Raw genomic sequence first — 14,143 nt, 5'->3', positions numbered from 1 at the left:
TAAATTTTTAACTTTTTTTTCCATGTATCAAACTGTAGTTTGCATTAAAGTTTCAGAATTATCAAATCGATGATAATGGATTTTAATTTTTCAACTTGTTACATGATTTATGCATTTTTTACATATATAAGATTCGTTTATATCATACATTTATTATGGTGGAATTAAATTCTTCTAAATATCGTAAATTTGAAACGAATTTTTCTCCAACAATTTATTTTTAGATCCATAAAGAAATAATATAAGGACATGCGCTGAAGATTCTTTGTATTTGGAGATTCTGGACAAGCTTAAGTCAATTTCTATTTTTTTATTGATCCGAATGATCTGAAATATCAAATTGAGAACTTTACAAATTAGCAATATGATCTTTTCTTTGATTCTTTTGATCCAAGCAGCTTCTAACTTTCAAGATACTGACACTCTTATCATTCCTGAAGGCACAAAAGAAATAAGAGAATATCAATATGCATATTGGGATAATTTTACCAAGATTTCGTTTCCAAATTCATTAGAAATAATTCATCAATATGCATTTTCTGACTGTATTAGCTTAGAAAGTCTCGAATTACCTCCAAATCTTTTAATAATTGAGGATTTTTCTTTTCATTATTGTTTAAATTTGAAAACAATCGTTTTTCATTCCGAAAAAACTGTTATTTCACAATGCTCATTTCAAAGTTGCACACTACTTGAAACTATTCAACTTCCTTCAAATTTAAAATCTATTTCATCATCTTTATTTGAACATTGCATCAATCTTCAAACAATACAACTCCCTGCATCATTAGAATCAATTGAAGACCATGCATTTTGTGGATGCACGAGTTTACAACATATTGAACTTCCTCCAAATATTACATTCATTAGAGAGTCTTGTTTTTCCAATTGTATAAATCTTCAAGCAATACAACTCCCTGCATCATTGATGATTATTGAGAACAATGCATTTTGTGGTTGCACGAGTTTACAACATATTGAAATCCAACCAAATGTTACTTCCATTGGAAAAGAATGTTTTTGCAATTGTACAAATCTTCAATCAATAAATCTCCCATATGGTTTAGACATAAAGGCTGGTACTTTTAAGAATTGTATTAATCTAGGCAAAATAGATTTTTCTGGTATTTCAATAATTTCTGAATATGCATTTTATAATTGCACAAAATTAACCTTAGATTCTTTTTCAGATGATCTAATTGCTATTGCCAAGTTTGCATTTTCATATTGTTTAAGCTTGAAACATATTAAAATTCCAATAGATATTATAAATGAAGGCACGTTTAGTAATTGCTTTGGTTTGGAATCAATACAATTTGAATCTGGAATTATAAAAGATGAAGCTTTTGAAAATTGCATAAATCTTGGTAAAATTGATTTCCCAGATAGTATAAGTTCAATTGGAAAATATGCATTTTATAATTGCAAGAAATTAACATTTGATTCTTTTCCATCTTCTCTAGGATCGATTCGTAATTATGCATTTTCATACTGCTTAAGCATTAAACATATTAAAATTCCAGCATTTTCTGTAGAAGAAGGCGCATTTAGTAACTGCTTTGGTCTGGAAACAATACAATTTATTTCTACGTTGAATAAGATTGGAGATAAAGCCTTTGAAAATTGCATAAATCTTGGTAAAATTGATTTTCCAGACAGTTTAACTTCAATTGGAATAAGAGCATTTTATAATTGCACAAAATTAACATTTGATTCAATACCAGTTGGAAAGATTAATGAATACGCATTTGCAAATTGTAATAATGTTAAAAGCATTGTTTGCATGATGGGGTATGGAGACTTGATAGACACAGGTGTATTTGCAAATTGCACTAATTTGGAGAGCATTGCAATTAAAGCAGATTTGGCTACCATCAACAGCTATCTATTCACAAATTGTTATTCATTAAAATCGATTCAATTTCATGATACTCTTCGATCTATAGGAGAATTTTCATTCCAAAATTGCAGATCATTGGAAAGTTTTACAATCACAGAAAACATCCAAAAAATTGGTGAATCTGCATTTGAAGATTGTATCAATATTAAAAGTATCATATTCTTGAATTTATCAAGACAGGTTACAATCGACAAATGTTGTTTCAAAGGCATGACATCATTAGAAAACATCACTTTACCTTCATCCATAAATAGCATTTCTTCAGAACTCTTTTATCGTTGCAGTAGTTTAAGAGAAATAAAATTACCAGATAGCATTACGACAATTGAAGAAATGGCCTTTGAAGAATGCAGTATTCTTGCTTGTATCGAAATTCCAAATTCAGTTTCAAACATTGGTACGAGAGCATTCTGTCATTGCATTAAACTCAAAGAATTAAATTTGAAAACTTCGATTGTTTCCGAGAAAGGGACAAACTATCCAGTGTCACTTTTCAAAGGAATAAAAAAAATAATAAAGATGAAATAATAACATGAACTCTTATATAAATATAATTTTATCTAAATAGATAAATGAATTAAGCAGTTTACAGTTATATATATTTAATGAGAGACAATATCTAGTTCTATGGTAGAAATGACTCTTAGACTCAAATAAGTAACACAGATAGAAAGTACTCAGTATAACAATTATATATGTACACTCAAAGTTAGTCGCTGCTAAAATCTTAACCTTGCATTTCGGGAAAATCTGACTAATGGCTCTTAGACTCAAATAAGTAACACAGATAGAAAGTACTCAGTATAACAATTATATATGTACACTCAAAGTTAGTCGCTGCTAAAATCTTAACCTTGCATTTCGGGAAAATCTGACTAATGGCTCTTAGACTCAAATAAGTAACACAGATAGAAAGTACTCAGTATAACAATTATATATGTACACTCAAAGTTAGTCGCTGCTAAAATCTTAACCTTGCATTTCGGGAAAATCTGACTAATGGCTCTTAGACTCAAATAAGTAACACAGATAGAAAGTACTCAGTATAACAATTATATATGTACACTCAAAGTTAGTCGCTGCTAAAATCTTAACCTTGCATTTCGGGAAAATCTGACTAATGGCTCTTAGACTCAAATAAGTAACACAGATAGAAAGTACTCAGTATAACAATTATATATGTACACTCAAAGTTAGTCGCTGCTAAAATCTTAACCTTGCATTTCGGGAAAATCTGACTAATGGCTCTTAGACTCAAATAAGTAACACAGATAGAAAGTACTCAGTATAACAATTATATATGTACACTCAAAGTTAGTCGCTGCTAAAATCTTAACCTTGCATTTCGGGAAAATCTGACTAATGGCTCTTAGACTCAAATAAGTAACACAGATAGAAAGTACTCAGTATAACAATTATATATGTACACTCAAAGTTAGTCGCTGCTAAAATCTTAACCTTGCATTTCGGGAAAATCTGACTAATGGCTCTTAGACTCAAATAAGTAACACAGATAGAAAGTACTCAGTATAACAATTATATATGTACACTCAAAGTTAGTCGCTGCTAAAATCTTAACCTTGCATTTCGGGAAAATCTGACTAATGGCTCTTAGACTCAAATAAGTAACACAGATAGAAAGTACTCAGTATAACAATTATATATGTACACTCAAAGTTAGTCGCTGCTAAAATCTTAACCTTGCATTTCGGGAAAATCTGACTAATGGCTCTTAGACTCAAATAAGTAACACAGATAGAAAGTACTCAGTTATAACAATTATATATGTACACTCAAAGTTAGTCGCTGCTAAAATCTTAACCTTGCATTTCGGGAAAATCTGACTAATGGCTCTTAGACTTGTTTTGATAATTAATTCTTCAATTATATTATAATTTATAACAAATTTCCTCAAACTATCTGTATGTCATTCAATTCCCGGCCACTACATTCAATGATGGACCATTTCCTTCAAATTTTGAAATACCTTATTCAATTTGTTGTATGGAGCCCGTGATATTCAACACTATGGAGCTCCTCCAGTTTGGTATCCAAGAAGAGATAAAAGCTAGCATGGGCTACTCTCAAAAATGCAGGAAAGAATACTCCACGATCGAATACAAATGTAAGTATCCACAATGTCAAGCTAAATTCAAAGTCCGGATAATAGATCAAGATAAATATGAACTACTAATCCACTCTGACTCTCATGATCATTCTGCACCTCCGAAATCAACAAAAACAATATCCTCATTATTTGTCAGAAATTATCTTAAACATTACTTTGAAAACAATATGAATCATGCTACAGCTCAACTTAAGTGTTTCCAAGACTTAAATATTTCATATACAGACGAAGAGTTACTTTCAATATTTGCACAAGGTCCAGATGCATTACGTAAATTTGCTCAAAGAGCTGAAATTGTTTCCAAACGCTTTAGTTCGGATGAAAAAGTTTCTTTAGCTATCTTTGTCGAATCTGTTCAAGAAAGTTAGTTAGTATGGCTAAGTCGTGTACGGTGGCACTGCGCTCCTCCGTACACCACTTAACGGTTTTGACACTTTACAAAACCGTTAACGTATATTTTACAACACAAACGACAACACTAACTTAACCTTAAATATTTACAAAGCCGCCAACCACTTCACCTCACTACTGTAAAAAATAAACGTTCTCACTTACAAAAGTATTGCAACTCCTCCCATTGCTGTGCTTCACATAACAACTCATAATCTTCTGACTCACTTTCTTCTTCATATAGGTCAAAGTCACTGTCAAAATAAATGTTAGTAAGTTTTGACAAAGCTAATGAAACACGTTTACCGTTTGTATCGTATGCTTGTATAAACTTTCCATTCTTCATTCCTTCATAAACGCTCAAACTAACTTTACCCTTTCTCCCTCGTATCTGATAGAATGTATTTTCACGAGGAACGAAGAACAAATTCTTGAACTCATGACCGTTGTAGTTTGTTATCTCAATAGTTTTCGTCATTTACATCCAAATAAAATAAAAATAAAATAAAAAATAAACTTAAAAATAAATGATCTCACCACCCTCACATGTATGAAAACATAGCACAAAAATAAATTTAGGTGAAGTGGTGAGATCTCACCTCTTTTTTCACCTCTTTTTTCACCCTGTTGAATTCATTGCTTTATAACTCTCTTCCTTTCTCCAACTCTTCTAACTTCTTCTTAAGTTCAGCAATGTTGTCCTCATGAAGTTTAATCTTCCTTAATATACCTTCTCTATCTAATGGTTGCTTTATCTTTCTAAACTGAACTCTACCATCCTTCATAGTATGAATGTAAAAACCTTCTGGAATAGTTCCTGATTTAATGTATTCTACCAAGAACTTTTGTTTCATTGCTTCAGTGACTTATTTGTCATTTCAATCAAATAAAAATTTTAATATTAAATAAAAATAACGTTATTTTTCAGTAAGGAAACGCAGGAGTTTTACGATTTATTTGAGGAGTAGGTTCTGGTTTAAATGTTGGAGTCGGTTTAGGAGTTGACTTTTGAACAGGAGTTTGTACTTCCATAGGTTCAGGAGTCATTGAAGTTTTGCTTGTGAAGGTGTTGGAGTTTGTTTAACTTCAGCTACTTCAGTATTATTTACAACATTTGCTTTATTTCTTTCAACATCATAAACTGCTCCTGCTGTAGCTAGCAAACCTAGTGGGAGACCATATCTTATATAAGGACTTGACCAAATGCTATTTTTGACAGGAGCTAGTGGAACACCTAACCTTGGTGAGACTGCTCTTTGCCATTGTGCAGCTCGTAAGAAATATTCAATAGGTGCTCCATAATCGTTTGGTAAAGTTTGTTTCATAGATGGTGAAGGTTCACGAGACTTGATGAAGAACTCATTTATAAGCTTTAAAAATAAACGTTCATCCTTTATTCCTCACTGTCGTCCGTAGCTAAGTTATAGTCATCTAATCTTATTATGGGGATGCCATTAGCACGCACCTGAATGGCAAAGCAACAATCCCTCATAAATCCAATAAGTGCTTTGGTACGTTTTCAGTTGCTAGTTCAATAGGTCCTTTAACAGACAATTTGTATGTTATTGGAGCAGTAGATGTTTGACCTTGCTGGAAGCAAAAGTCCACTTCTGTTGGAAAACCCACATAAGAAATGTGTGTTGTCATAGCTATCCCATTTATGTTCACCACACTACCATCATCCACCAATGACCTCATAACATCTTCATTAAATCCTATCATATCATTGTTTGTATTGCAAGCGTTCGCAACCATTTCATAAAATACAGGTCCATATGATTTTTCAGGTTCTGCAGGTATATTTCCATAAGCTCCCATGGAAAGCTGAAGATATTTAAACTTAGGGTTTCTCAAAATTAACATAATAGTTGTCTTTCTTTCTAAATAGTGCCCAAATACTTTTAACATTAATAGGCGTATAAGCTGCTGTAAATGTTGCACTTGAACTATCGTATTCTTTGAGAATGAACCGTCCATAGGAATCCAATCCATAACTTTAACAGGAAAAACATAAAGCCTCGTTTGTATAATGTTCTACAAGTTCTGTATAAATGTTAGGGTCTAAAGAGAATGACTTTGGATGAATGAAACATTCATTAAAATCCATCTTTGTTCGAAATAGTTGCTGGGTTACAGTTGTAATAGTAACTGTTTCCACTAGCTTCTACTGCCTTCGTTATCATAGTGAATGGTTTCATTCCATGGAACAAATTATTTTGTCGGTGGATTTGAATCTGAAGCAAATGCAACTTTAAGAGTTGGATTGAAAGCAATGATATCATTTACAGATATAGATGTGCATTGTAAGGCGTCGCTACTGAACTTTACTTTAAGCTGAATGTTACCAGCAAATGCAGGAATAAATCTTATAGCTTCTAATGGTAAAAACTTTCTAACAGGAATTCTTAAACGAAGCTTAAATCAAATGATTTTCCTGCTGTAATTGGACCACTAACAATTTGTCCTGTTCTGCATGTCCCGAATGACTCCATACATCTTCATGTCGAGTCTTTGAGAAAACATCTACTTTCTTTATTTGTTCGGTAGTTTGTGAGTTTGAAGTATATATATGCTTCTTCTCTTGCGTTGTCTTGAGAATATACGATACGACCATTTGCAAGGATTTGATATCCAGCAACCGCATAGAAAGCGTCATCGAAACCAATCCAAAATCCTGGTGGGTTTGTTTTATTGGAACCTGAACCAATTTCTTTATCTACAATAAATTGACCTTCCATTTTATACGTAATGAATGTATTGTAAAGGTCCAACATATTTCACCAGGAGGTGAGAGATTGAATGTTACCCATGTGTTATCTTTAGCAGTTCCAGGTTGTGATGGAATCTTTGCGTCAGAATATTTTCTATTAGTGTCACCAATTTGAACTGCATTGTCTATGATATCGAAATATGAGCGAATCTGATGAATATGCTCTGCTGGAGTAAATTCGTTTAACTGTTCGTTCTGCATGTATTTACTTCGGATAAAAATATCTATTTACTTCATTATTCTCACTCTTCTTCTTGGCATTCGTGGTGGAAGTTGTTTCTTGACATTTTCAATGAACTGTACATTCTCTTTTGTCTCAACTTCTTTCACTGGTGGGTCAGGGTTCTTTGACTCGGTTTGTTTTTCAATGAAATTCACGAACTTTGCAATAAGCTCTTGGTTCGTTATTGAAAGTACATCTGGCTTCTTTTCTTCTGGTTCTTTTGGTGGCTCAGTTTGAACAGAAGGTTTTTATATGGGCTTCGTGGACTTCACCCTTGTCATGCACCTTAATGTTGTCGCTTTCTGCATTCGCTAATGGAACCTTTCTTTTTCTTACATATATTTTACCATCTTTACTCTGACTTACGTAATAGAAAGGATGTTGTATTCCTCTGGCGTCATTTAATATAATAGACTCTCGTTCTGATTTTGACAAGCTCATTTTACATCGGTTAAAGTTTTAATTTTGTTTTTTATCTGCAGTCAAATGACTCAGACAAGCCCTACGACAAGACCCAAGGGGTCATAGATGTTGAAGCATTGAAGAAAGAAATTCGCGAGCAAATTTTATCCGAACTGAAGGAACAAAAACAAGAACAAAAGCCAGAGAGACCAAAGAGAAAACTTAGTGAAAAACAACTAGCTGCATAGCTGCTGAAGACAAAAGAACCTCACGTTTGCTGGCGAAGAAAGCTAGAGAAGAAGCTGAAGCAAAAAGCTAAAGAAGCTGAAGCAAAGAAAGAGTAAATGGTTTATTTTTATCCGAATTAAATGTTATAGACAAATACCTTTATCTGTTGCGTTCAGTAGTGAAAAACCCTGACGTCAAAATAAAGGGGAACAGAGTAACGTTTAAGTTTCCAACAGACTGGATATGTGAAACATTAATGAAGAGAAGTACATTGGCATAACATCTATGTATATAACACGTGCTTTCAGAAAGGTTGACTTTATACTTCAAGTCGAGATAGAAAATGACGAACAGTCTTTAAAGCGCCCAAAACATTCACATATACAAATACTTTAAAGACGATACAACATTGTTGCAATGATTTCATTTAATGAGATGTTCGAGAAAAGTTCAACATTGAAGTACAAACTTTACAGCCTTTACGTGAGTTTCTTGCACAACTGAAAAGAAGAAGGTAGTCAGCCACAACTTATAGACTTTCATTATGAATTTAATGAAAATGAAGATGGAACACATGACTGTCAATTCATTGTATTCTCACCATTCAATGAAGTCGCTAAAGAGAAAGAAAAATCCATTACGTATAAGATTTCAAATCTCTGAACCAAGTGATGATTTCAAGAATGTTTTCAATTATGATGCAATGCTTCCGAGGAAAAATGAATTTCAAAGATTGTAACACCTGGCATTTGCGGATAGAAAGCAAGCTATATTATATTCAAACTTAAGTAAGGGAGTTGAAAATGAGTTCATTGGTCATACAAGAACTTCACCACTTCCTAACCCTAAATACTATAAATTAACTGGCTTCAATCGTGAGTTTTGGATAGACATGTTCTCCACTCATGACCATAACTGCCCAGTGTTCTTACCTCCAGACCATAAGGACTGTCTCTACATTGAAGCACAACTCTTAAACTCTACCAATTGCAGTATTGTAAAATCTACGCTAGCTTTATTTTTATCACGAATGACCTCATTTCTGACAAAAATAAATGACCTCATTCATGACCTCATTCATGACCTCATTGCTGACAAAAATAAATGACCTCAGAACTTCAACTTACGAATAAAGCTTGTTTTAGTCGTTATTGAGAAGTTAAACTTTTCAGCAAAGCAAGGACTAGAAGACTTACATAAGTCAAATCCAATCTCTTGACCGTCATAAAGTGCTTTATATAACTTCATAACACTGAACTCAGAGTCTTTGTCAAATTTCCTTGCGGAACCATTAAACCTTTATCTTCATCATAGAAAACACTGAACAGAGTCAGGAAACATTTCATTAGCGGTTAATGCAATAACATCTTGCTTCACGCCTTTCATTCTGCAGTGAAATGCAACTTCATTTAAATCATTCGTGAGTAAGTCTATGTAAGTCTTCTTTCCACAAAATATTGACTTGTATGCTAAACTTTGTTTTCCAGGTGTTATTTCTGCGAAGTCACTATGAAACTGACCAAGGTTTTTACCAATGAGAACTCTTCCATAACGTTTCTCAAACTCTTCAGCTAAACGAGGGATATCTTCATTGTAGAGATGCATACTGTCGGTATCGCTATAAAAGATGTCCATTCCTAAGTCCTCAGCAGTACAGAATACTTCACACATTATTCTCTTCGACATAGATAGAATATTAACACCAAGTGGACAGAAGTTAAAGTGTCTGCAAATGCTTTTCGTTAGCTTGAAAATAGTTTTATCTGAACCATCCAAACCTTCGAACTTCACTATATGGTTGTAGTTTCTGATGGCATATCTTATAGCATCTTTGTCATTTACTATGGTTATTTTTGACTCAATAGGAGATAGAATAGTTTTGCCATAAATACTGTTCAGAATGAGCTTTATATTTTCTTGCAAAGGATTTCCTTCTTTCTTATACTTTAACCTTAACTCAAACAACTTCTTTACTTCATCTCTTATTCTAATATCTCTGTTTCCATCGTAATAGTATCCTTGCAACACTTCACATTTGACACCTTGATATTTTATGAGGTCTTGTAATGTTATATGGTCAACATACATTAAACAGCAAGTGTTTGAACTTCTGGGAACGTTAAGTTCTGGATTTAGTTCAGGGTCACAAACTATTAAAGGAAAGTGTCTATGTATTCCAATCTCTGTTATCTTAATGAGAACAAAGAAGCCAGACATAAACTTTTCACCAATGGGTTCCTTTTGGTCATCATCGAATAAATGTCTCATGAGATACTCTGTGCTTAACATTTCTTTCTTCATAACCTTTGGAATACCTTCTAAAGTATACAATCTTGCAATTGCTGATGGATATAATGAAACAGCGTCGAAGTCAGCAATGAGTTTCTTTTCGCTCTTTTGTTTCATGTTATCTGACAGCATACATCTTCCACCTTGAATACAGCGTGAAATAAATTCTCTTGGTTTATTTGAGAGGTCATATAAATTTCCATTCGGGAAGTACACTCTGTTCTCAAACAATTTGTTAGCAATAGAACAAATACTAACGTAGTCATATACGTTTAAATCAAATTCTTTCAATATGTCATTGCGGAACTTTACAAAACCTTCTCTTAAAATTCTTACATCTTGTTTGCAATAAAATGAGCTATATTTTTCTAAATCGAAATGGTTTTCATCTATTCTGCAACCTTTGATGGAATCTATGTTCTTCATGAACGTATCTGCATCCTTGACAAACTTACAAGCTTTAGAAATGACACCAGTTCTGTTGTCATTTGCTAACAAAGTACTGCTGTAGTAGTTATATGGAAATACTTCTTTCGGTCCTGTTTGTAAGTTAAACATAGCAGGAAATAGTTTAAGTTTCTTATTTATAACACTGTAAGAGTCTTTTATAATAATTGCCCTTCCTTTATATAAGCCAGTTATTTGCATTGTTCGTGAACCTTTAATGATGGGAGTTCCTTTCACTTCTGTCATGTGTCTTAAGATGAAGTTTATATCATAACTGAGGTTATGGAAATATATTAAACTCTTGTCAGGAAGTCGTTCCAAAAATTCTGTTGCACAGTTCTGACCCCAAATGCTTTCACTCACTGAACCATCTTCACTGTCATAACAGATGTTAAAAGCTTTATGAAAGCCATCGGTACTACACTCAAAGTCAGCAAAGAAAACGTGCTCAGGAATGAACTTGCACTTATTTTTATTTACTTCTTTTGACTCTGCTTTCTTCTTCAGTTGTACACAATACTTTGGAGCATATGTCAAATCTTTAAATGGTGCAAGGTTCTGTTTATATAAGTCAGTCGTATATGTGAAAAGTTCTCCATAAGAAATAGGTTCGAAATATTTGCACTCCCACAATGTTTTCATAACATCCCATAGCGGTGTAGTTCTATCATAACGAACTACATATTTGTTCTCTCTCTTTGTATATATTTTCATCTGTTTTTCAATGTTCATTCCACCACACTCCTTCAAGATTTCTTTATAGTTTCGAATGAAATATGTTGTCATTGGTAATCTTTCATTTAGCATGTAGTGGTCTTCAACAAGAAGTAAGTCAATAGTTCGAACAGTTTTACATTCTTTTGGTATGTATCTCTTTATTTCATTATGTCTTGAGTCATTGAAGTAACCAATGGTAACATTAAATGCTATACCTGTTGCGTCAGAAATTTCTTGTACTTTACTTTGAGGAAAGTCTCTAACACGAATGACTTCTCTCATGTGGTCAATAGTCTCTCCATTTACTCCAGCCTGAATGCAAGCATAAACGAAGCAGTTATCTTCTGTCATAAGTGTTGCAGTTCTTTTGTTCAGTTCATTGAAGATTTGGTAGCGTTCAAGATTTATAGGTAATGTGCAAAGATACTTCCAGAACTGACCGCTTCTCTTCTTATAAAACTTCTTTTCACCATTATCTTTCCAAAAGCTTTCTATAAGTGCTGGGTTTCCTGTTTGCTTAAGAGCTTCCAAAATGGCTTTCTGGTCATTTGTCAGTGTGCTTTCATCTCTATATGGTCTCTTTTTTGGTTTGCCTTTCTTTACATCTGACATCGTTAAGCCTTCATATTCTGTTAAATCATACATCTTTATTTCGGTAAGATTCTTTATGTTTGTCAAGAAGAAGTCATAGTGCATTTCAACAATACCTGCAGCATTTGCTTCTATCTCTGATATAAAGTTCTCCTTCAAGAGCTGATGTAGTAGTGTTCCAATATTATTGAGGTTTAACGTAGAACATTCATACTTTCCACCAAGTTTATAACATACCATCCATCTTTGTTGTGAGTTTATTTTAATCTTCTCTAAGAGTCTCATGAAAACCTTACCGAAATGTTTGTGTAAGTAGTCTCTGTTTGGTTCATCTAAAGCTTCGATGTTAAAGTCAATGAGTCTATTGCCTGACTTCACATTTCTCTTCCTATTCTCTTCATCTTTCTTTAACCATCTCTCACCTTCTTTTGGTTTGTCGTCAATGGAACGAATGACATCGTTAGCTTTGCGAACTTGTTCTATAGCACTTTTAAACATCTCTCTTCTCTGTTGTTTCAGTGTGTCGTCTCTTCTTCTTGTTTCACCAGAGTGTGGTAGAATTTACGAAAAAGTGACAGTAGAAAAAGTGACACTTAACCTTAAATTTCCAAACACTATTTTTTGATTATATTTTGTTATTTATATATTTATATATATATGTATATTTATATATGTATATATTTATATATGTATATATTTATATATGTATATATTTATATATGTATATATTTATATATGTATATATTTATATATGTATATATTTATATATGTATATATTTATATATGTATATATTTATATATGTATATATTTATATATGTATATATTTATATATGTATATATTTATATATGTATATATTTATATATGTATATATTTATTAGAAACTGCTTCATGCTGCATTGAGTATTGTTGAATAATTTGAAGTAGTGGTTTTTGAAATCAGCACCCCTATGAGAGCGCTGGCGACCGAAACACCACTAGTAAGATTGTGTATTAGAAACTGCTTCATGCTGTTTTGAGTAAGCTTCGATGTCTTTGTAGGATAGCTTTCTGAGAGCGAAACAAGATAGTGTTGAAAAAAAAATTTGAAAATCTGAGAGACTGTGCAAGAGCCAACGACCAAAACGCTACCAGTAAGATACAGCAGTAGTAGCTGCTTCATGCTGCATTGAGTATTGTTGAATAATTTGAAGTAGTGGTTTTTGAAATCAGCACCCCTATGAGAGCGCTGGCGACCGAAACACCACTAGTAAGATTGTGTATTAGAAACTGCTTCATGCTGTGTTGAGTAAGCTTCGATGTCTTTGTAGGATAGCTTTCTGAGAGCGAAACAAGATAGTGTTGAAAAAAAAATTTGAAAATCTGAGAGACTGTGCAAGAGCCAACGACCAAAACGCTACCAGTAAGATACAGCAGTAGTAGCTGCTTCATGCTGCATTGAGTATTGTTGAATAATTTGAAGTAGTGGTTTTTGAAATCAGCACCCCTATGAGAGCGCTGGCGACCGAAACACCACTAGTAAGATTGTGTATTAGAAACTGCTTCATGCTGTGTTGAGTAAGCTTCGATGTCTTTGTAGGATAGCTTTCTGAGAGCGAAACAAGATAGTGTTGAAAAAAAAATTTGAAAATCTGAGAGACTGTGCAAGAGCCAACGACCAAAACGCTACCAGTAAGATACAGCAGTAGTAGCTGCTTCATGCTGCATTGAGTATTGTTGAATAATTTGAAGTAGTGGTTTTTGAAATCAGCACCCCTATGAGAGCGCTGGCGACCGAAACACCACTAGTAAGATTGTGTATTAGAAACTGCTTCATGCTGTGTTGAGTAAGCTTCGATGTCTTTGTAGGATAGCTTTCTGAGAGCGAAACAAGATAGTGTTGAAAAAAAAATTTGAAAATCTGAGAGACTGTGCAAGAGCCAACGACCAAAACGCTACCAGTAAGATACAGCAGTAGTAGCTGCTTCATGCTGCATTGAGTATTGTTGAATAATTTGAAGTAGTGGTTTTTGAAATCAGCACCCCTATGAGAGCGCTGGCGACCGAAACACCACTAGTA

General features: G+C 33.4%; 1 protein-coding gene and 1 pseudogene across 2 annotated transcripts, besides 3 other annotated features; one reads left to right on the top strand and one right to left on the bottom strand.

Moving 5' to 3' along the window:
• Positions 1 to 364: 364 nt before the first annotated feature.
• Positions 365 to 2,428, top strand: TVAGG3_0169600 (antigen BSP-related family; the record flags this gene model as incomplete). The annotated part of the gene is made up of 1 exon (XM_001580135.1): positions 365 to 2,428. One exon carries the CDS (start codon positions 365 to 367, stop codon positions 2,426 to 2,428), a length of 2,064 nt encoding a protein of 687 aa, XP_001580185.1.
• Positions 2,363 to 4,394: a mobile genetic element.
• An 18-nt stretch (positions 4,395 to 4,412) lies between these two features.
• Positions 4,413 to 5,076: a terminal%2Cinverted (terminal inverted repeat of Maverick-1B transposon ID:TVAGG3_0169470).
• Positions 4,413 to 14,143: part of a mobile genetic element that runs on past the window's edge.
• TVAGG3_0169580 lies at positions 9,152 to 12,583 on the bottom strand (annotated as a pseudogene). The gene has a single exon. A coding segment is annotated over exon 1 (3,432 nt).

This window comes from Trichomonas vaginalis, chromosome IV, assembly GCF_026262505.1.
Source record: "Trichomonas vaginalis G3 chromosome IV, whole genome shotgun sequence".
NCBI lineage: Eukaryota > Parabasalia > Trichomonadida > Trichomonadidae > Trichomonas > Trichomonas vaginalis.
The sequence above is the reverse complement of the archived record's forward strand: the minus strand, read 5'-3'. Positions and strand labels throughout refer to the sequence as shown.